This window comes from Schistocerca cancellata, chromosome 3 (assembly GCF_023864275.1).
Source record: "Schistocerca cancellata isolate TAMUIC-IGC-003103 chromosome 3, iqSchCanc2.1, whole genome shotgun sequence".
In the NCBI taxonomy this organism is placed as follows: domain Eukaryota; kingdom Metazoa; phylum Arthropoda; class Insecta; order Orthoptera; family Acrididae; genus Schistocerca; species Schistocerca cancellata.
Genome location: NC_064628.1, coordinates 381426181 through 381448217, shown reverse-complemented (window position 1 = coordinate 381448217; position 22037 = coordinate 381426181). Strand labels below are relative to the sequence as shown.

The window sequence follows — 22037 nt, the reverse complement described above, 5'->3', positions numbered from 1 at the left end:
AAGATCCTGGGAACATTCTATATTTTTAAATTTCAGGTAAAACTGGCTGTTTCTCTCATTTCTAACATTTAATTAGTGTCATACAATGGCCTTGGAATGGGATGTTTAACTACTGCCTTACACATAAAATTACTAATGCAAATTGTCATGAATCACTTGTTCCAACTCTAAAAATGGGTGTTGTGTATAAAATAAAAATTGGTTTCTTATATGATACAAGTCAAAAACCACGGACATGCAAGCATAAGTTTGAAGGTAAGTTACTGTTACACATCAGCTTCATGAAAAATATTTTCACTCAAAAGAGTTGTAGCTCAGTAAACCATAGCAAATTCTTGTACATACTTACTAGTGGCAGCATAGATGCTGGTTCCATTGCTTTCTAACTGATTAGAGACTGCTTGCACTGTGATGGAATAGTTTCGACCGGGAAGTAGAGACTCCACCACTACATGAGGTTTGTCAACATACAGCCAGTTAGTGTCCCCCTGAACAGTCTCCACCTCGTGATAACTTATCTGTGGTCACATCAAAAGGGAAAAAGAGTATGTTAGCCACAGACCAATAGTTCACAATTTTAATTTCACGTGTAAAAAAATCTGTTTACACATATTTTGAATTGGCAGTTGGAAAAGCAATATCAGATGTTGTTTTAAAACATTGCAATGCAGTTATTCTGAATTAACATGTGGGGCTACTATAAACTGTTTATTCATTTCCAAAGGTCTATATTTGCCAATATGTTATATGTACAAATATGACTGATGTATGAACAGAAGCATAAACTCCCCTGAGTTTGCATTGTGTCCATCATTTGGCGTACGGCTGCAGTGCCTGGACAAAATGGCAACAAAGCAAGAAAAGAGTTATTCTGTGTTGGAATACGCAAAATATTTATCTATTAAAACAGCGCAGCATGCATTCAGAAGGAATTATGGAAAGGAACTGCCATACACAGAGAGCACTGTGCATTGTTATTGACAAATCATGGACACAGGTTGTCTCAGTAAACAAAAAGGTACCAGTTGACCAAGTGTGCCAGACGGAACCATGTAGAGGGAGAGCACACTCAAGTAGCAGTTGTTCGTAGTCCATTTCACGACCAACATTCCCATTCTCCATGCTTAAATTATATTAAACACTTTTTGGTTCATGAATGTATGAAACAAGATGTCAAGGTTATTTTTACTGTGAAATGGTACGTACTGGTTCTGACACTGAGTTCAATTTTGCACTTTCTTGTAGATATTTAGTATTTAAAAAATGCTTAATTTAATATTTTTTATATTGTTTACATCTGGAAATATGACAATGGGCAAAACTCAAAACATGCTTTGCAATAAATGCACCAAGAAACAACTAGTACCCGTTTGTTTGTGACTACTCAGCTTTTCCAAAATCCAATCAATTATATCACAGGTTTTTATTACTGAATAACTCAGCCCTTTACTTACTACACTAAGGCTGAGTGAAGGATATTATACGTCACTTTCTTCTCTCTCTCTCTCTCTCTCTCTCTCTCTCTCTCTCTCTCTCTCTCTCTCTTTTGCTGAACTAAGGCTGGTTGTTAGTAGAACTCTTCATAACTGAGTAAACGCTAAGAGACTATTGCCAGTATGCCCGATGGCTTAAAGGTATTACATACTATCCTTACAACACCTTTCTGTGACATGAATGTCTTCTTCCTCAACGACGTGGTGCCCTGCAATATGATACCACAAGACACTGGTGAACCTAGAATATCAAGTGTCATTTAAAGATTTCTCCTTGTACATTATTTCTAGCACTGTGGTCAGGCCCCATGGAGTATGGAATTTATTGTACTGTGCTTTGAAAGAAGCAGGTGAAAAGTACCCACTGTGAACATAATGCTTTACATGCCAATATACTGAACATAAGTGATGTTACAACCAGCAGCATCACTACAAAAAGATAGTACCATCAACCACATATAACTGACAATAGCCAATAATCACTTGACATAACTGGAAACCAAAGAAAATTTTGTTAAATAACCTTACTCAGCAAACAAGATTTCTTATTTAGAAACATGTATACATAACGTTTTCTGGCAACACTATCAGCAAGTTATGTTGAGGACAGGGATCTATGAGACCTTACTGAATATGATGTCATATGTGAACACATCAAAGCCACACTTGCCAAATAACCGTGGCAATGGTAAGACGCCATATTGAGGACAGCACTGTTAGCCTTGAAAGCACTGTATATTTAGCATATGAAGATGCAGATATGCAAATACAGTACCTTAAACATAAGACAGATGAATTTAACAGCTGCAGGAAATTGAATGATTGGATATGTCTTACAAAAACTCTCCTAGAGAATGGAATGTTGGGATATCACCTTACAAGAACACTGCTACATAGGAGCCAACTGCACTACAAGAGTTTCCTAAGGAAGACTGAATGTAAGAGCAAACCATTGCACTTTCCCATTATTCCAGCTCATGTGCTTTTCATTTTAATAAAAAATGCTACTCTTTACTATCATCTCAAAAATAAAGAAAAAATACCAATTTCACTGCAGCTTATATTATTCCAATAAATTTACTTGTAATTTTTAAATGTTAAAGCAACAGCATACCTATAAAAAGTTGGTAACAAGCAATGAAAAAATGAGTTATTTTTCAAAAATAATCTCAGACAGGTAATCCACAAGTTGAGTAGGGAGGGTGGGGTGTGGGAGGTTGAAGGGGAGGGGGTGGTAATGATTGTCAATAAGAAAGTTAACTGTAATTGCCAACTGCATGGTTGTTCTCCAAAATAAGTCATCATATCATAATTCTATATAATGAGACCACTCACGGAAAAGCATAAGCATTGAGTAGTCGATAGGCACACACAAAAGACAGAAGTTTTCAGAGTTACTCTATCCCTCCAAGGAAACACCTAAGGCCAGCAAGTTTCTTTGTATTGTTTGTATGTATCGACAGCTCAACATTTCTGCTTTTCGGCGAGTGCTCTACTTTAATGCAAAAGTATTTACATTCTACAAAAATTTGTCTACAACATAATTCTTTATAGATTTTGGCACGGTAAAGTTTTCACAAATTTTTTGGACAGGCTTTACTTACTCCATTTGCTGATGATCAAACACTTGTAAATTAAACCTGTCTTTTCCTCTAAAAAAGGTCTTAAGAACATGGTAATCTCATGTGAGAAAGTACTAAGTTTCCAATACAACTCAAAAACACTATGTGAAAGGAAGCCAACTGTCCAACCGAGTGTATTATGCGTTGGTTCATATGACAAACATGAACAAGTAGGTTACAGCATGACGTTGATTATTCTAGTGTTGGACATCTGCTCACACACAATGTACAACTGCATGAGCATTTGTCACAACAGCTTTACTTTCTTTGAGGAGATATAATAATTGGCATTAAATGGGAAACTGTTTTATACAAGACCTTAAATTGAAAAAGTTTGCAGCGATTAAAACAGAATTCCATTTTCCATGGCAGGTGACACTGCTCTAAGAATTACCTTGTAATTATCCTGAAAACTTGAGTTATCTGGTGTCCATGTAATTGACACAAGACCAGTACTCTCATCAGTAACTGCTTGTACATCCAGGACTGGCAGAGGCTCTGCAAAAAAATTATTTAAGAAAATAAATAACTACACAAATCACACACTTCAGTAACCTAATTTTAACTCTTCTTCAGCATTAGCTTCAACCCTCTGGTATTAAGAACTATGTGTTATTGTATGTGCACTTGAACTGCAAGCCTGTACTCATAATTGGTTACCTTTAAATCCACAACAGCATTTCAGAACATTTTGAACTTTGTTATCAACATCAATATAATGAAAGATTGTTAAAACTTCCATTAGCAATTATTGAAGAGCTTCCTCAACATTGTGAACTTTTCATGAAGGAATTATTTTAAGACTGCTTCTTTTGTTTAAAATCAATACTGTTCAACATTAGATAGTCCAATCCACAAGTTAGTGGCAGCATAGTCTTCTGCAGACAGCATTCTCTTGTGTAACCAGAAACCATAAAAATGGAATATAGCCAATCTTTTCGTGAGTAATGGATTCCGGAACCGAAATACTGTCACATTATAACCATCAAAATCTGAAAGCAGGCTCATCAGTGTAATACAAGACTTACCACTGAAACCACGTTTATTGCAAACAGCAACATACAGCCATAGCAGAACAGAACTCTGGATGGATAGTGCAGCTATTATACAAACATAGAATATTCCTGAATATAGATAAACTAAAATATAAGAAATTTGGAGGACCTTCCAGTAATGATAAATACTTTATAACAAATAACTGCTCATAGTTATGTTTGGACTGGTGGCCAGTCAGTGGCCCTAACTGCTACACCACATTGTATGCAGCACAGCTTGCGGCATAACTCCCTCTCCTTGAATAAAAGCAACTTGTTCTTTCAGAAGTTCTTATTGGGGCCAACTACAGCACCCTTGATCGAGATCTTGTTAATGGTCCTATGCATGACAACTCTGGTGGACCCTTGTGTCCTTGTCATGTTGTCACCTTCAGTTTCCTTGAACAAGAATCTCCCATCATCAATCTGCATCTCAAGACCGTAGTAGCACTTTATATGGATGACACAAACGGTGTCCCTGCACTTTTACCTTCTTAATAGAGGGTCATAATCCTCAACTTTGTATGTGACATTCAAAAAAGTGACAAAGAATATGATTTGGCCTGAAGTAGCATTTTAGCAACTTTTCTAAAAGACCCGCTTTCCAAACAGGTTTAAAATCCACATAGTCTCTTGGGCTGTACATCACTGGCCAGAGCTTGGTGTTACAGTGCTCTCGGTCTTTTGGCTCGGTGTCCATGGCCCATAACTGAACCAGCTGTTTTGCTTCTTCGGTCCTTGTAATGAAGTGTTTCACTTACTCACCTTGAGTACTGTCCGGACAAAATGGGAATAGTGTAACCACTGTGCTTTCAGCCTCAAGACCGTGGAGCAGGAAGAATAGTATGAAGACCACAGTGTATTGCTCGACTCTGCTGCATACAAGTGACACAAGGGGCAGTACTGTATCCCAATCACACTGTTTGACGTCAGCATACACCGAGAGCACATCAGTCAATGTCTCACTGAAGTATTTTGTGAAGCTAATTGTCTGCGAGTGGTAGGCAGTTGTTATTCTGTGGTTGATTCTGCAATTTACACTAAACTGCTATGAGATGAAGCAGACATCTGGATGGACTTTAATAACTTTCAAATGTCCTGACCACACTTTTTATAATTTACAAAATTGCCTTACGCATTTTGACATTCCACCATTTCAAAGGTTATAAAATAAAACAGAAAACTGGTATCAAAATATATGAAAATATGTTACATTTCACCATTGTTTAGAGACATCGTATAGTAAGTAAAATATGGTTGTTTAGCTTTTCAGTGTTGTGTCAGTCACAGAAAATTCTCCAACAGATACATTGTATCTCGTCAACATTCTTAAGCCAGAGAGAAGTGTGAACAGCTATCAAGGAACTAATTAGAAACACCTTCTTAAGACAAGGCAAGATCTTCCCTGCTTTTTGTTCTAGAAAAAATTGGCATCTCCCTGCAGAAATCCTTAAAAGGTATGTGCATGGGTACAGAAGTCCTTTATTAATCTCCCATAGTATGAGCACACACCGAGAAAATTTCTCACTTCATAACTGTGCCGAGGAGTCTGAAAGTCTGTGACTGCTCTTTTTCTCTTTTGATCATCACAAATCCATCACCATTCACAAGATACCCCAAGATTCTTATTTCTTGGACAGTGATGAGGCACTTCTGATTCCAGCAGAGGGCTGTAGTCTGAACACACTTCAGCATGGTTGTCACGCAACTTCGATGTTCTTCAAATGTCTTAAAAACGTGGCAAAAACCATCCAGTTAGAAAAGACATGCTATCCATTTAAAGTGTCGAAGTAAGTTGTCCACCATATGTTTGAAAGTGGCTGCAGCATTATACAGTCAAGACAGCATAGCTTTAAACTTATACAGGCCATCAAGAACTATGAAAGCAGTACTTTCCTGGAACAGCCTCACCGATCTCAAACTGCCAGTAGCCTGTCTGTGTGTCCATAGTTGAGAAATACTTGCTCCTTTCAAGCATTATAGGGTATCTTCAATGCCCAGCAATGGATGGACAGCTTTTTTCATGATTTTATTCAGTCATCTGTAACCGACACAGAAACATGATGTGCCACCCTCCTTCATAAGGGCTTTTTGAAGATTCAGTGATGCCATCTTGCAGCATCTTCTCCACTTTCTCTCAGACTATCTGTTGTTCAGTTGGGCCAGATCCTATTGTTAGTTTCATAGATGTCTGATGTGGTAATGAAGCACACATCTGCGACAGTGGCACTAAGCTGTCCTTCCTCGACTGTTTTGGCTGTCACTATGCTTATACCTTTTGGGACAGATTGTGGCTGTTCATGACAGTTAGTGGTCTTTCACCACCTAAAATAATTATGATAATCGTTGGCAGGTACATTTATTTTGAGAGTGTGAGTAGCTTTTTGAAACTGGCAAAAGCTACACAGTTTATCTGAATATCTCAACTGATAAATGGAGCTCATCTACATGATAATGGAAGGGCAACAATGTCTTCAACAACTCCCCAAAGAAATTTTTTTGTGTGTGCTTGTTGGAGTGGCTTCCTCATTCTTGTGCTCTGATCTTTCACAGTCTATGACTGCTTGTGAAGCCGCACCAAATCCCATCCCAGAACAATATTATGACTACATTCTGCTAAAATGATAAATCTGAAGGGCTCAGTCCTGTCATTGATAGTTATTCTTGCAATACCTGTTGCCATTGGCTGGACATATTTTCCACCAGTGACTTTCAGCACAATAACTTTCCTATCACGGAACATAGCCTTTTTAGGTGACAATGAAAAACATTCAAATTTACAGAAAGAAAAGCCCTTGAATCAATTAGTTCCTGGACAAGTTTGCCATCAGTGGTGACGTAAGTGAGACTTTCTGGTATCTTCATAACCATGATTCATGGACGATTTTCACGTGGTGACCTCACTTCCACAGATAGTCGTCTTGCTTAGTTCTCCTGAAATTGGAGGCTAAGTGAGCAGTTGGTACATTTGCACAGTGATGGGGAATGGGTACAGTGTGTTAGGGAACAACCTTGTCCAGGGTATAGCAATGGTCTTTGTCCCCCCCCCCCCCTCTGCAGTAGCATACAATGTATCCATTCCATGGCATCCACAATGGAAACACGCCAGAGTGTGTTGCCCTCTGTCCTCCAAATGTCTTTTCTTCTGTGGGGTGTTATACTTGGCAGAGGATTTGGTTGTGCTGGTGTTGGTTGGATGCTGCATTGCCATTTGACAGCTGAGACATTACATTGAGTAGGTTGCGTTCATTCTTCCTGGCACATTCAACTGAAGACAGAAACTGGTACTAAAGGTCGACACACTTCATTTTCTAAATTCTCTATAAACTCCTGAAGCATCAGGTCAACACTGATGGCTGCAACCTCTTGCTTACTCAGTACGACACTTCCAGTTGCAATAAAATGCTGTATCCCTCCTCTCTCCCTACCTGGAGTAGGAGAGAGGTGAGGTGATGGTGGTGGTCATCCACAACTGCTACTGGACTACATTTGGAATTCAGTCACACTTCCTTTGTTTCATTTTTCAGTTGCATTTTGAACTGGCAACCTTCAGCTTGAGACACTAACTGCTACGCCACACTGTATGCACCACAACCTGTGGCATTATTTAGCCTGATTTTCTATGTGTAATAACAGAGGTTTCTATAAGAACAATGCAACCAGTTTCATAAGATCATTGGTCTATCTATGTCTAAGACTGCAATTTATATCTTAATTTCAGGTCTGTCTTTTACCATGGAGTCCTTATCTAACATGATTTCTCTTCATCACACTTTTTCAGAAATCTGATCTCATAATTACAATCTTTTTCTGATTATATTAAATTTATCAACATTCTACATTTGTACATAATTAAAGTTAGGTAAAAAAAGCCTGCAAGACAGCAATAATAATTACTTATAGTAAAAGTAAGTATGGTGCATCAGTGCATGCTGTAATCCTGTGGGGGTTATATGGCGTGCTAGCCCTTCATCCCCCATCGTGAAGAAGGTTTGAGTTTGAAGTGTCAAAAGTGGGCATTGCACTAGCTGACTTCTTAAGGGAGTGTGACAGTGGCCAAGACTCTACAGATTGCTTCACTAGAATGTTGTCGAGTGTTCCAGAACATTCAAGAATGTTCGGAAATGTCCCATTACCCTATGTGGTGGGATACTTTCCAGCTCAGAAAGTTATATACAATCACAGCAGATCAAGGAAAAGTCAAAGTTATAGGAAGTTAAATAAATTTAAATGAAAGTGAATTGCTTATGTTGGTGAACAGTGTATTAAGTGAAATTTTAATGTGTTGAGAATGTTAACATTTAATGAGATGCTGAAATGTAAATAAGGGGGGAGATCTTGCCATCAGCAAATTGAAAAGAAATGAAACAGATGACAAGGGAGGAGCAAGTTTAGCTTCAAAAGAAAGAAAACTTATAAAGTGAGAGCAAACAAATGAACAACAAGGTGAAATAAGAGAAGAGGATCAAGTGAAACGCACTGCAAGCAGACAGAGAGAAACTTCTAAAGAAACAAGGTTATGAAATGAAGCAGAATTACAATGACTGAAATCTGTGAAAGACAATGACTGCAAGCATGTAAACAATACATTAGTGTTCGGCACAGTCAGTTCAGCAGTGACAAGAAATTCAGTAGAGAAACATCAGAAATGTGTCACACGAGTGAAAAAATTCAATTAGCGCTCCTGGAAGTGCCTCCATCAGAATTATTTCATTATATGACTGAAGAAACTCAGGAACAGAAACATTTTCTGCAAAACTTGAAATTGTACAATGCTTGCATTCAAATAACATCATTTGGTGCTAAATCCATGAGCAGTGAAGAAAATCAATTCAATCCCATGTTGTGATTAAAGAAAAATTCTATGATAGAGTGGGATCTTTGTTACTACAGCCACACAAATCTTATAAATTTTCCAAGTGTATTTAATTGAAGTCGAACAAACGGAAGTCCAGCAATGTTGCACAAACATAAGTGGACTAAGAGGGGAAATCATTGAAGAACTGCAGAGGGATTTTACACAGGTACAATCAATTGGGTCACATATTCAGAACAGCACTGAACCAAAAGGTATCCAATTAATATAAAGTTGTGATTCGAGTTGACAAAAGACCAGTTGGAGAATACAAACATTGATTCAATGCACATCAGGTCAATGAAATTGCCAATGTGATTGTGAACAGTTAGTATACAAATTGTGATAATAATTACTCAATGGAGAAGAGCGCAATGATGACATCTCAGAGAAACACGTCATTCTTACGATGTGTTTCAACATTTATGAATTTTTTAAATGTTCTCCATGTTCTACAAAGAAACTAATAAGTGAGTGACAGAGTACTTTATTTTAAATTAGCGTATTACTGAATACTCACGTTGATTTAAGATTACTTTAGAGTATTTCTGAGCATTCAAGAGTAATTCTGTATGTGATCTTTTTCAATTTTTTTTTCCAAGTTCATATTTACAATGTTCTCAAGTGACTTGGAATGTTCTCAACAAACAAATAAAAATAATGACCAAGTGAAGCAGGTCTTTTTCAGCTAGTATAAAATACATCTGACTGTACTTTTTGGCATGAGAAAGTCATAATACTGTCACAGGAGTGTCATGTAGTAACAATGCTCACAGTAACAAAAATCTTCAAATTAATATGTAGCATCAAACAACCTGAATTAAGTGGCACTATTATTTCAGTGTATGAGAAAAAGATGACTACTCACTTAACGTGACATTTCCTGTAACCGGCCAGCTGGTGACCTTTCCAGAAACAGTTTTTATTACCACCTGGTATGTGTGACCTGGCTCCAGATTTTCCTTGAACTCCCAAACAGTTGGCTCCCCTCTGTTTACAGATACAGGTGTGGGTCTTCGAAGTCCTGCTGCTATTAACACCTGGTATTTATCAAATTCACTGTGTGGAAAAAGTGAGAAAGAAATCAGCACATATATACAACAACTAGAAATATTGTTACACACACACACACACACACACACACACACACACACACACACACAGGGGGGCAGTAAAACATGAAGAATACACAGCACTTCAGCAGTGCCTCGCATGCCACCCTGGTCTACTCACTTGGCTACTGCCATGCACTGCTGGCTGGTGAGCTGGTTATTCTTCATGCTTTCCTGTTCCTGTTAATCCATATCAGTAAAACAAATATCACACTACACTAATTTCACACTGCTTCATCGAACACGCATGTAAAATTCTGCTTTAAAAGTAATTTTGTTTGCAATGGGAAACAAACCAACACCTTCCACTGACAGAGGGCGTCACACGAAATACATAATGAGCAGGATTCATTTCGAGGCTAGCTCCAGCTACACATTGCAAAAGCAAAGTAGCAAATATCTGTCAAAATACCAGATAAACTGTGCATGACAACTCTTACGAGATGTTCACAGTCCAGTATAACATGCTAGGTTCTATTAGTCAAAAATTCTTCAAATGACTCCCATATTTGTGAAGATACTCTATATGATTGTATCTTCGTTAATAGTTACCAATGTAGTACAGTGTCAAATGCCTTCCTAGAGTCTAGGAAGATAGAAACCACCTGTTTGCATAAATCTGCTATTTACAAGGTATTTTGTGTGAAATCAGGTGATCTATGTTTCACTCTCATTTTTGCCTGTTTACATATATTTCTATTAAATTACAATGCAGCTGTAGCCTCCCATTAACAGTGTTCATGTGCAAAAAATGAGAGTATGCTGAAAAGTACTGCCTCCGAATTTTTTATGCAAAGACTCTTACAGAATTTTAAGTTAAACAGTAGTGTTTCGAGAATTTCCATGTAAATTTTAGAAGCACTGAGAGAGCCTATTTACTGCACGTCGCCTGTCTGTGTGCAGGTCCGAAGTGTAAGACGACTGTAGACACAGCGGTCGAACGGCACCGTTTGCCAGTCGCGCCATGGAAGTTTAATGAAAGAACACGGCAGACTCAAGGAACTTGTGTGTTATTCCGTATAACTTTGACTATTGTAGTGAAAAAAAGAAGAACGGTTGAAATATTGTAAAATGGATTTGGAGAGGATAAGACGTGTATTCAGATTCAGAACGAGTATGAATTTTGTTTTTAAGCCAACTTTCTCTTATGTGTATATGAACTTTGTTTCTAACCTTTGGATATGTGAGGAGACTTACTTGACAGTGTTTGTTTATGTGGAAAATGAGATTTGTAAAAGTTTTGCTGTTTGAATATACATCGTTAAGTGAAGAAAAAGAACCATGTATGTCTACTTATTTTTTTATAAGTAGAAATAATCTTGAGAAATTTCTGTTCCTAGCAAATATACCTCAGAGCAGAAGAGAAAAGGAGGTTGCAGCAGCAAGCTAACCAGCAAGGAAAGTCGGCTGACAATCTCGAGTAAGTCATATCATTAAAGAAGTGGGAGTTTACACACATACTTCACGACTAAGTTGTCCAAAGCATTAGAACGTGGCGACCAGTGTGAAAGGACAGAAAAAAACAGGAATTTTGAGACAAAAACGAGATAAGAAGATATCGTATTGCCATAGCAACTGAGCATAATGAGACAAAAGAATCATCCCAATATGTTGAATTAAGCCCAAAGTATCCAATGGAGAAAATATGTGAATGTAAAAAAGGAGATGATGTAAGAACATCACAACATTAAAAACCGGAGAGAAGATCTTGACGTATTATACTAAGAAGGGATATGCCTAGAACGATACAACTAAGACGGTCTGATGTAAGGAGTATACAGCTCTCGCACGCATCGCGGGGATGCAGACGTCGCCGGCACCAGCTACTGTTCACCGATGCTGATCTGCCGTCACATCCGCTCACCTTCGTTGCAAAAAGTCTACGCCAGGTGAGCGCAAAAACAAACTTTAGTACCTTAGCAAGAAGTGATACAAACTATTCAGTGAACTTTGTTAGTGTAGTTATTACACTTAAAGTTAATTTTTAAATACTCACAAGGTCTAAAGCTTGTAAAAATATGGATAACGAACATCAAGTTGGGGAAACTTCAGAACCAGTCACAGCTATGAAAATTAGTAAAGAAGGGCCAGATTGGTCGGAGTTGGTGAAAGTAATCAAAACTCAATCAAGTGAAGGCTTAAATGCTCAGAGTCTGCAGTTAAATGCTAAATTAGATGCTTAGAGTGGAGCTTTAAATGCTAAATTGGATGTTCAGAATGAAACGTTAGGATTGTCAAGTGCCAAGGTAGATTCACAAAGTAAAGAATTCAGTAATCTCTGTGAAGGCATGGGAGATCTGAAGACTGAATTTGATGCTTTAAATACTAAATTGGAGAATTTTAAGATAGATTTAAAGAATGAATGGACTAGTTCCCTGCAGATTCATGTAAATTAAATGTTCACTGACCTTAGTAGTAAACAGAATGATAATTTCCAGGAGTTATCAGAAAAGTTAGTATTTGAGATTGAGGACAGATGCAATAATGTAGAATCAGAAATCAATGAAAAATTAAGATCTTTCAAAAATGTGAGTAACATTAAATTTAATGCTGTAAAGCTGAGACTGAGTACTTTAAAATAAAGTGTAGATAAGCAGAGCAAATTAATGCCTGTCATTCAGTCGCAAATTACAGGTGTAAGTACACGAGTGGATAATGTAGAAAGAAGCTTTGAAGAGAAAATAACAAACTCTGATATCATAAATGTAAGCAATTTGGAAGAACAAGTTGAAGAAATTATAGAAAGAAATGTTACAGAGAGAATATCATCTCGGAACATGTAACCCATGGCTTCTTCCGAACTTACTGGTACCACGAAGGGCATAGACGAACTCTGGAGAGAATTCAAACTTATCCAGTAACAAGTAGAAAAATGAGTAACTTCACCTAATGTGGTGTTAACCAGTGAAGTAGTTACTGATTTGCAATGGGGGCTCATTTGGGGTTATTAAGAAAATTCCCTAAATTTAAGCCCGATGGAGAGGTACATCTGACACATTTTTTGAAAAGATTTAACCAAGCTTCACTGAAAAATTGGGAAGATTCTAAAAAGATTGAATTTGCTGTGGATTACCTACTAGGAGAAGCCTCCGAATGGGGAACAGTAAATAGTGAGAACTTTTCTTCTTGGGAAGATTTTCAAAAGAAATTTAAAGAGAAGTATTGGTCTGCAAGTGCCCAGAAGTTAATATCAGATTTGTGGGACCCACAATATTACAATAATATTTGGGGTACAATGAGGAAGTATTTCAATTGGCATCTAACCCGTGCAAAAGTGCTTAGATAAGCTGATGGAGGAAGAAGGATTAGTGTGGATTTTAACACTTTGCCGTCAGCACGTCTCGTACAAATTTATTCGCTTCGTGCCGGCAGAGCTAATTTGGATTACTTGGCTTGTCGGCGACCGTTTGTCACCTTTCCGTTGATTTTCCGGAAATCTTCTATTTTGCTGTATCGTTCTACAAACTCGAATTTTCTTTTCAAGTAACTTCTCTGCAAGTTCTACTCTGTTATAATAATTATCCATGTAGAGGTGATACCAATTTCCATAAGAAGGTATCAATAGTTCCATCACTGTTTTTGCTAAAAGTTGTCCAGTGCCAGAATATATCCCGTACTCAAATCACACAGCATCCGAATGAGTATGCCATATTTCGTAATTTTCGACGAATCGTAAACTTTAAAATTTAACTGTCCATGCCACAGTATCATTCCTTCATCAATTGAGATGTTTTGACTTAGATTAAACGTTTCTTTAAACTTTTTGGAAAAATAATCAGTTACAAATTGCACTTTGAAAAGTCAGTCGGCGTTATTTGGTTTATTGTTGTTGTCGGAAAAATGTAAAAATGGTAATATTTGCCTGAATCGGTTGCAGGACATCATTTTGTGAAATATCGGTGTGTGTATCAATGGATTCGTTGACCGGTAATCATCAATTGTTGCTTTTTTTACAATTTCCATAAGGATAGCAAGCCCAAACCATTTTCTAAGTTCGGGTCCCTTAACGTCGACAAATTTGGCATTTTTTAATTGAGTTTCCTTCTATTGCAATATTGACTGTAACACTTGTTGGTTTCGTTGCTAATATATTTAAATAGATCATTCCCAATATATAATCCTATGGTATCCATGACACTCTGTGTATCTTTGGGAACACTATGTGTGGACCCGGATATCCTTCAGTAAATCATAGTCTGTCTTCTTCGTTTGATTCATCCAAATCAGTTGGCAACCATAGCATTCACCGAATTCTTCTTGGGCGTATTTCACTATCTTCCGATGATTCCACTTCACTTTCATTTTTTTTTATATCTAATGTCTTCTTCCCAATCGTCCAAGTCATCCGGAACGTCAGACAAGATGACCGCACATACATCATAAAAACAAAAAAGTTGTTGATATTAAAGTGCTGGAACCGGCCATTCAGCGATACTATACACATGACACCACTGTGGTGTTGCTGGCTCTTGACCGCTATTTCGCGCACGACATCACTGTGGTGTCGCTGGTCGGGGAAGTGTTAATTAGACGATTAACCTTATATGCGAGGAAAGATATCTTATGCAGTGGGTGGAACACTGTAGAAGAGTTGTTGTCCTTTGTAAACACACTTGATGCCTTAAATAAGGAAAACTTGCACCAAAGTGAAAATCCGAACTAAAAAAGGAATAGTGGCAATAACATCACAAAAAAGAGGCAAACCTAGCAAGAGTATGCCAATGCAACAGGAAAAATGATAACGACAATTATCAGAAGAAGCATCCGCCTTCAAATTTAGGTCCAGTAACTTCTCAGGAACTTGTACTGAGTAACGATAAGAGCACAAAATTGATATGTGATATCTTGTTTTGGTAACCAGCCTTTGATTAGTAATAATGAGGAAAACGCGATGCGATCTAGATCCAGGGCCGGGGCCCCTGTCATGGAGATACATTAGGAGGCCTTATTCCATATGAGTATGTTAACTTTACCCACCAAATACCCACAAAGGATTGATTACTACTTGAAGAACTGAGGTTAGATGCCAATAACCCACAACCTATAATAGCAGGGACAGTGGAAACTGTGGAGGTTAACATATTTATAAATTCAGGGAGTGAGATATCACTCATCTCCAATGCATTCTTTAATGCATTACAGACTAAACAGCACTTACCTCTATTGCCACTAACGGGACTTTACGTAGTCGGGATAACAGGAATAAAGTGTAAAATTGTGAGGTATGAAACTCAAGTTAACTGTCGCTTTAGCGATATATTATTTCGACAAACGCTATTAATAGTAGAAAATATTAAGATCTGTATTATTTGGTTTAGATTGGTCATTAGAATTTAAAGTCATCTTAAACTTTGACAAGAATCTTCTTTGTTTTGGTGAAGGGGAAAGTAGATAGTGGACAGCGTTGGCGACAGATAACTGTATTGGAAAACAAATAACTGAGTTTAAGTGTCTGCGAGTAACATCTACAGCAAAATTGTCACCAAAGATCGATAATGTAAATCAAGTAACACATCAAACTGACATACAAGACAAAGTTAACGAGCCCCTAATATTAACCAATCAACAAACGCAAGATTTATATAAAATTTTAATGGAGTATGAAGTAGTATTTTCTGATCGCCCAGGTAATGTCAGTGACAATATTTGTAAATTTAAAATCAAAGATGACACTCCATTCTTCTGTAAGTCGTATCCAATACCGGTAATTTGATGGAAGCAGTTAGGGATGAAAGTGATTGATAATAATATTATAGAACGAAGTTCTAGCATTATGAATAATCCATTGGTCATGGTAAAGAGTGCTACAGGCGGAGTATGATTAGTATTAGACGTTCATACACTGAATCGGCATATAAAGACAAAGAGAGACCGACCAATTAATATTGATGAATTGTTATCCAAATTTGAAAAGGCAAGATTCTTTAGCACTGTGGACCTGACTGCGGGATATTGGCAAATAACATTACACCCAGAATCCAAAAAGTATACAGCATTTTTGTTGGACAGTAAATGATATCATTTCAATGTATTGCCACTCAGACTTAATATCTCTGTGTCCGTATTCATGTGTGTGTTACATGATGCACGAGGGAGAGAGTTACTGAAGGATTTGATAATATATGTAGACGATATCATGATAATATCAGCTTCTTGGGAAGAACATTCTTTTAAAGAAAAAAGGCATTATGGTGAAACTGTCTAAATTGTACTTTGTGTGCCAAGAACTTAAGTTCTTAGGTCATATTATAGGGGTACAAGGAAATAGACTGGACCCTGAATGCATCAAAGCTATCAAAGAATGTCCACAGCCTAGAAATGTAAGACAGTTAAAAAGATTTATAAGGATGGCCGGCTACTATCGTTGGTATATATAAGGGCAAGAACTAAATGACGCGAGAATTTTATGTTTATTAATGAAGGGAGTGTCATGGACTTGGGATCAAGGTGCCAATGATGCTTTTGAAACCATCAAAAGTGCGCTTGTTGAATCACCCATTTTACATCATCCAGTTATGGGCGAACCATTTAAAATTTTACAGATGCATCTGATTACGGTGTTGTTGTTGTTGTTGTTGTTGTTGCTGTGGTCTTCAGTCCTGAGACTGGTTTGATGCAGCTCTCCATGCTCCTCTATCCTGTGCAAGCTTCTTCATCTCCCAGTACCTACTGCAGCCTACATCCTTCTGAATCTGCTTCGTGTACTCATCTCTTGGTCTCCCTCTACGATTTTTACCCTCCACACTGTCCTCCAGTACTAAAGTGGTGATCCCATGATGCCTCAGAACATGTCCTACCAAACGATCCCTTCTACTAGTCAAGTTGTGCCACAAAGTCCTCTTCTCTCCAATTCTATTCAATACCTCCTCATTAGTTATGTGATCTACCCATCTAATCTTCAGCATTCTTCTGTAGCACCACATTTCGAAAGCTTCTATTCTCACTCGATGTTAACAAATTACTCTTCTTCAGAAATGCTTTCCTTGCCATTGCCAGTCTACATTTTATATCCTCTCTACTTCGACCATCATCAGTTATTTTGCTCCCCAAATAGCAAAACTCCTTTACTACTTTAAGTGTCTCATTTCCTAATCTAATTCCCTCAGCACCACCCGACTTAATTCAACTACATTCCATTATCCTCGTTTTGCTTTTGTTGATGTGCATCTTATACCCTCCTTTCAAGACACTGTCCATTCCGTTCAACTGCTCTTCCAAGAAGTACTTTGCTGTCTCTGACAGAATTACAATGTCATCGGCGAACCTCAAAGTTTTTATTTCTTCTCCATGGATTTTAATACCTATTCCGAACTTTTCTTTTGTTTCCTTTACTGCTTGTTCAATATACAGATTGAATAGCATCGGGGAGAGGCTACATCCCTGTCTCACTCCCTTCCCAACCACTGCTTCCCTTTCGTGCCCCTCATCTTATAAGTGCCATCTGGTTTCTGTTCAAATTGTAAATAGCCTTTTGCTCCCTGTATTTTACCCCTGCCACCTTCAAAATTTGAAAGAGAGTATTCCAGTCAACATTGTCAAAAAATTTCTCTAAAGTCTACAAATGCTAGAAATGTTGGTTTGCCTTTCCTTAATCTTTCTTCTAAGATAAGTCGTAGGGTCAGTATTGCCTCACGTGTTCCAACATTTCTACAGAATCCAAACTGATCTTCCCCGAGGTCGGCTTCTACCAGTTTTTCCATTCGTCTGTAAAGAATTCACGTTAGTATTTTGCAGCTGTGACTTATTAAACTGATTGTTCGGTAATTTTCACATCTGTCAACACCTGCTTTCTTTGGGATTGGAATTATTATATTCTTCTTGAAGTCTGAGGGAATTTCGCCTGTCTCATACATCTTGCTCACCAGATGGTAGAGTTTTGTCAGGACTGGCTCTCCCAAGGCTGTCAGTAGTTCTAATGGAATGTTGTCTACTGCCGGGGCCTTGTTTCGACTTAATTCTTTCAGTGCTCTGTCAAACTCTTCACGCAGTATCATATCTCCCATTTCATCTTTGTCTACATCCTCTTCCATTTCCATAATATTGTCCTCAAGAACATCGCCCCTGTATAGACCCTCTATATACTCCTTCCACCTTTCTGCTTTCCCTTTTTTGCTTAGAACTGGGTTTCCATCTGCGCTCTTGATATTCATGCAAGTGGTTCTCTTTTCTCCAAAGGTCTCTTTAATTTTCCTGTAGGCAGTATCTATCTTACCCCTCGTGAGATAAGTCTCTACATCCTTACATTTGTCCTCCAGCCATCCCTGCTTAGCCATTTTGCACTTCCTATCGATCTCATTTTTGAGACGTCTGTATTCCTTTTTGCCTGCTTCATTTACTGCATTTTGTATTTTCTCCTTTCATCAATTAAATTCAGTATCTCTTCTGTTACCCAAGGATTTCTACTAGCCCTCATGTTTTTACCTACTTGATTCTCTGCTGCCTTCACTATTTCATCCCTCAAAGCTACCCATTCTTCTTCTACTGTATTTCTTTCGCCCATTCCTGTCAATTGTTCCCTTATGCTCTCCCTGAAACTCTGTACAACCTCTGGTTCTTTCAGGTTATCCAGGTCTCATCTCCTTAAATTCCCACCTTTTTGCAGTTACTTCAGTTTTAATCTACAGTTCATAACCAATAGATTGTGGTCAGAGTACACATCTGCCCCTGGAAATGTCTTACAATTTAAAACCTGGTTCCTAAATATCTGTCTTACAATTATATAATCTGTCTGAAACCTTCTAGTATCTCCAGGGTTCTTCCATGTATACAACCTTCTTTCACGATTCTTGAACCAAGTGTTAGCTATGATTAAGTTATGCTCTGTGCAAAATTCTACCAGGTGGCTTCCTCTTTCATTTCTTAGCCCCAATCCATATTCACCTACTATGTTTCCTTCTCTTCCTTTTCCTACTGTCGAATTCCAGTCACCTGTGACTATTAAACTTTCGTCTCCCTTCACTACCTGAATAACTTCTTTTTCATACATTTCATCAATTTCTTCATCATCTGCAGAGCTAGTTGGCATATAAATTTGTACTACTGTAGTAGGTGTGGGCTTCATGTCTATCTTGGCCACAATAATGCGTTCACTATGCTATTTGTAGTAGCTTACCCGCACTCCTATTTTCCTATTCATTGTTAAAGCTACTCCTGTATTACCCCTATTTGATTTTGTATTTATAACCCTGTATTCACCTGACCAAAAGTCTTGTTCCTCCTGCCACCGAACTTCACTAATTCCCACTATATCTAACTTCATCCTATCCATATCCCTTTTTAAATTTTCTAACCTACCTGCCCGATTAAGGGGGGGGGGGGGGGGGGGAATAAATAAATTTTAAGGGATCTAACATTCTTCCACGATCCGATCCGTAGAACGCCAGTTTTCTTTCTCCTGATAACGACATCCTCTTGAGTAGTCCCCGCCCGGAGATCCAAATGGGGGACCACTTTACCTCCGGAATATATTACCCAAGAGGACGCCATCATCATTTAACCATACAGTAAAGCTGCATGCCCTCGGGAAAAATTATGGCTGTAGTTTCCCCTTGCTTTCAGCCGTTTGCAGTACCACAACAGCAAGGCCGTTTTGGTTAGTGTTACATGGCCAGATCAGTCAATCATCCAGACTGTTGCCCCTGTAACTACTGAAAAGGCTGCTGCCCCTCTTCAGGAACCACATGTTTGTCTGGCCTCTCAACAGATACCCCTCCGTTGTGGTTGCACCTACGGTACAGCTATCTGTATCGTTGAGGCACGCAAGCCTCCCCACCAATGGCAAGGTCCATGGTTCATGGGCGGCTGATTATGGTATTTCTGCAGAACTTTTCCAAGGAGAGTGGGATGTGAATAATGTAGAACACCGAACCATAGCTTTCACTAGCCACAGTCTAAATAAGCATGAATTAAATTACACGGCTACAAAAAAAGAACTATTAGCGACTGTGTGGAGTGTTCAAAAATTTCAAACATTAGTATGGGGATCACAAATCCACATTTATACAGACCATCAAGCTTTATCCTTTCTAATGAGTAGTCGTTTACTGCATAGAATAGGTTAATGCAATGGATGCTTTTCCTATAAGAATACGATATTAAGATACAATACGTAAAATGTTCCGAGAATATTGTACCTGATGCTTTGTCAAGGTTACCCATAGGAATGGAAGGTTTGCAATGCACAGAAGGACCCAGCGTTATTTTTGATATCAATTTTATATCAGCAGAATATCTGAACATCCGAGTAAAGGAAATGGCGCAAAGAATAACTGAAAATATCCATCATGATCCTTACTTTGCAGAGATGTTTTCTATATGTATTCAGAACTCATTACCTCCTAATCAAGTAGGAAAATGGAAAATTACAAGTCACAATTTGTTTTGGAGAGAGAGCGTAATATCGCAATGTTGGTGCTTACGCATTACGTAGGTAATGGATGTTGCACTTGTGTGGTATGTTCATACAGGATATGGACACTTCAGAATCAAAAAGTGTATAACCCATATGAATAAGTTCTATTATTTTAAGAATTTAGGGTATAAGATTGCATCTTTGATTAGAACTTGTAAAATCTGTCAGAAGGTGAAAGAGAATAATATTCATGTGAAGTACAAATTATACCCTATTATTCCTAAATCGTTACACAATTTCGCCACAGCAGATTTTTTTGCACCAATTCCACAAGGAAAAGGAGGGGTATCATACATTTTGATCATCATAGAGTGCTGGTCAAAATATGTTAAATTATATCCTATTAAATAAGGAAATACGCAGACAGTTATACACTGTTTACAACAATACTTCCTAGAAGTAGGTAAACCGAAACAGTTTCCTACAGGTAATAGACCACAGTTTGTAAGTAAAGAATTTAAAGAATTCCTAGCATGGAAGGTATTCATCAGGTGTTAATATCCAATTATAAGCCGTCATCAAACCTGTGTGAAAGAGTAATGAAGGAAACTGGAAAACTATGCCGTACCTACTGTAATGAAAGACATCTTATGGGCAACGAAAATTAAAAACTTTGAATTTATTCTGAAAGAATTACCACATTTATTGACTGGGTTGACACCTTTAGAAGTAATAGGCAAACCCTTTGTAGGAGGACCTCTGATTAAATGTTTTAATTGGCCTGGACAATCTACTGTCGATGACAAACTGAATCAGGAAATAGTTTCCAAGAATTTAATTGAAAAAGCACAACAAAGAGTAAGTGAACATAATGAAAAAGCTGTTGAACCTCAGTACAAGGTCGATGACCTAGTTCTAGTAAAACATTATCTTCAAAGCTCTGCCCTGAAGAAAGAGAGACATAAATTTTTCCAGAAATATGAAGGACCATGCCAAGTGCAAATGATAATCCATCCTAAGACATTATTTTTAGTATATCCTACAACTAGATCAGAGAAGGGGGAAGTAGATTGTAAAAGATTTAAAGTTGTATTTATCCCCCCAGTGACCTTAACATTCAAGGGTGAACGTGGGAATCTCCAGTCTGTAGGAGATGATTTAACACCAAACTTCCTCTGGCATCTCACTCAAGTACCTGAGAGGTAGGGATCCTGGGGAAGGGGGTGGGAAGGGTTTCCTGTCTTTGGGGCTATCTTCTTTCTCTTCTTCGATCTTAGCAACCATATCTGGTTTTTTTTTTTTTTGTTTTTTTTCGTTTCTTACTTCTCATTTGAGGGACCTATCTATTTTTTCCCTCATTCCATATTCAGTAACTTCTATTGCTAAAGTCCTTCCTGGTTTACATGGTTTCTAATAACCTACACTTTATCTTTAGATAACAAGGCCGAAGAATCAGACTACATGGACAAACATCCGCATACACACAAGAATACCCTTATACACAAACACTGAAATTACAGACTAGAAACCTGTTGCTAATGGAGAACTGCCAGGTGTTGTATGGGAAAGA

General features: G+C 37.9%; 1 protein-coding gene across 3 annotated transcripts in view; it reads right to left on the bottom strand.

Annotated features, from left to right (window-relative positions):
• Nucleotides 1-22037, bottom strand: part of LOC126175085 (tyrosine-protein phosphatase 10D) — a 337665-nt gene that overhangs the window by 105211 nt on the left and 210417 nt on the right. For all 3 annotated transcript variants that reach the window (XM_049921622.1, XM_049921623.1, XM_049921624.1), the window contains exons 8-10: nucleotides 9873-10063; nucleotides 3510-3613; nucleotides 350-518 (exon numbers count right to left, since the gene is read on the bottom strand). In XM_049921622.1, coding sequence (XP_049777579.1) covers nucleotides 350-518; nucleotides 3510-3613; nucleotides 9873-10063 — 464 coding nt within the window. The remainder of the gene's footprint in view (nucleotides 1-349; nucleotides 519-3509; nucleotides 3614-9872; nucleotides 10064-22037) is intronic.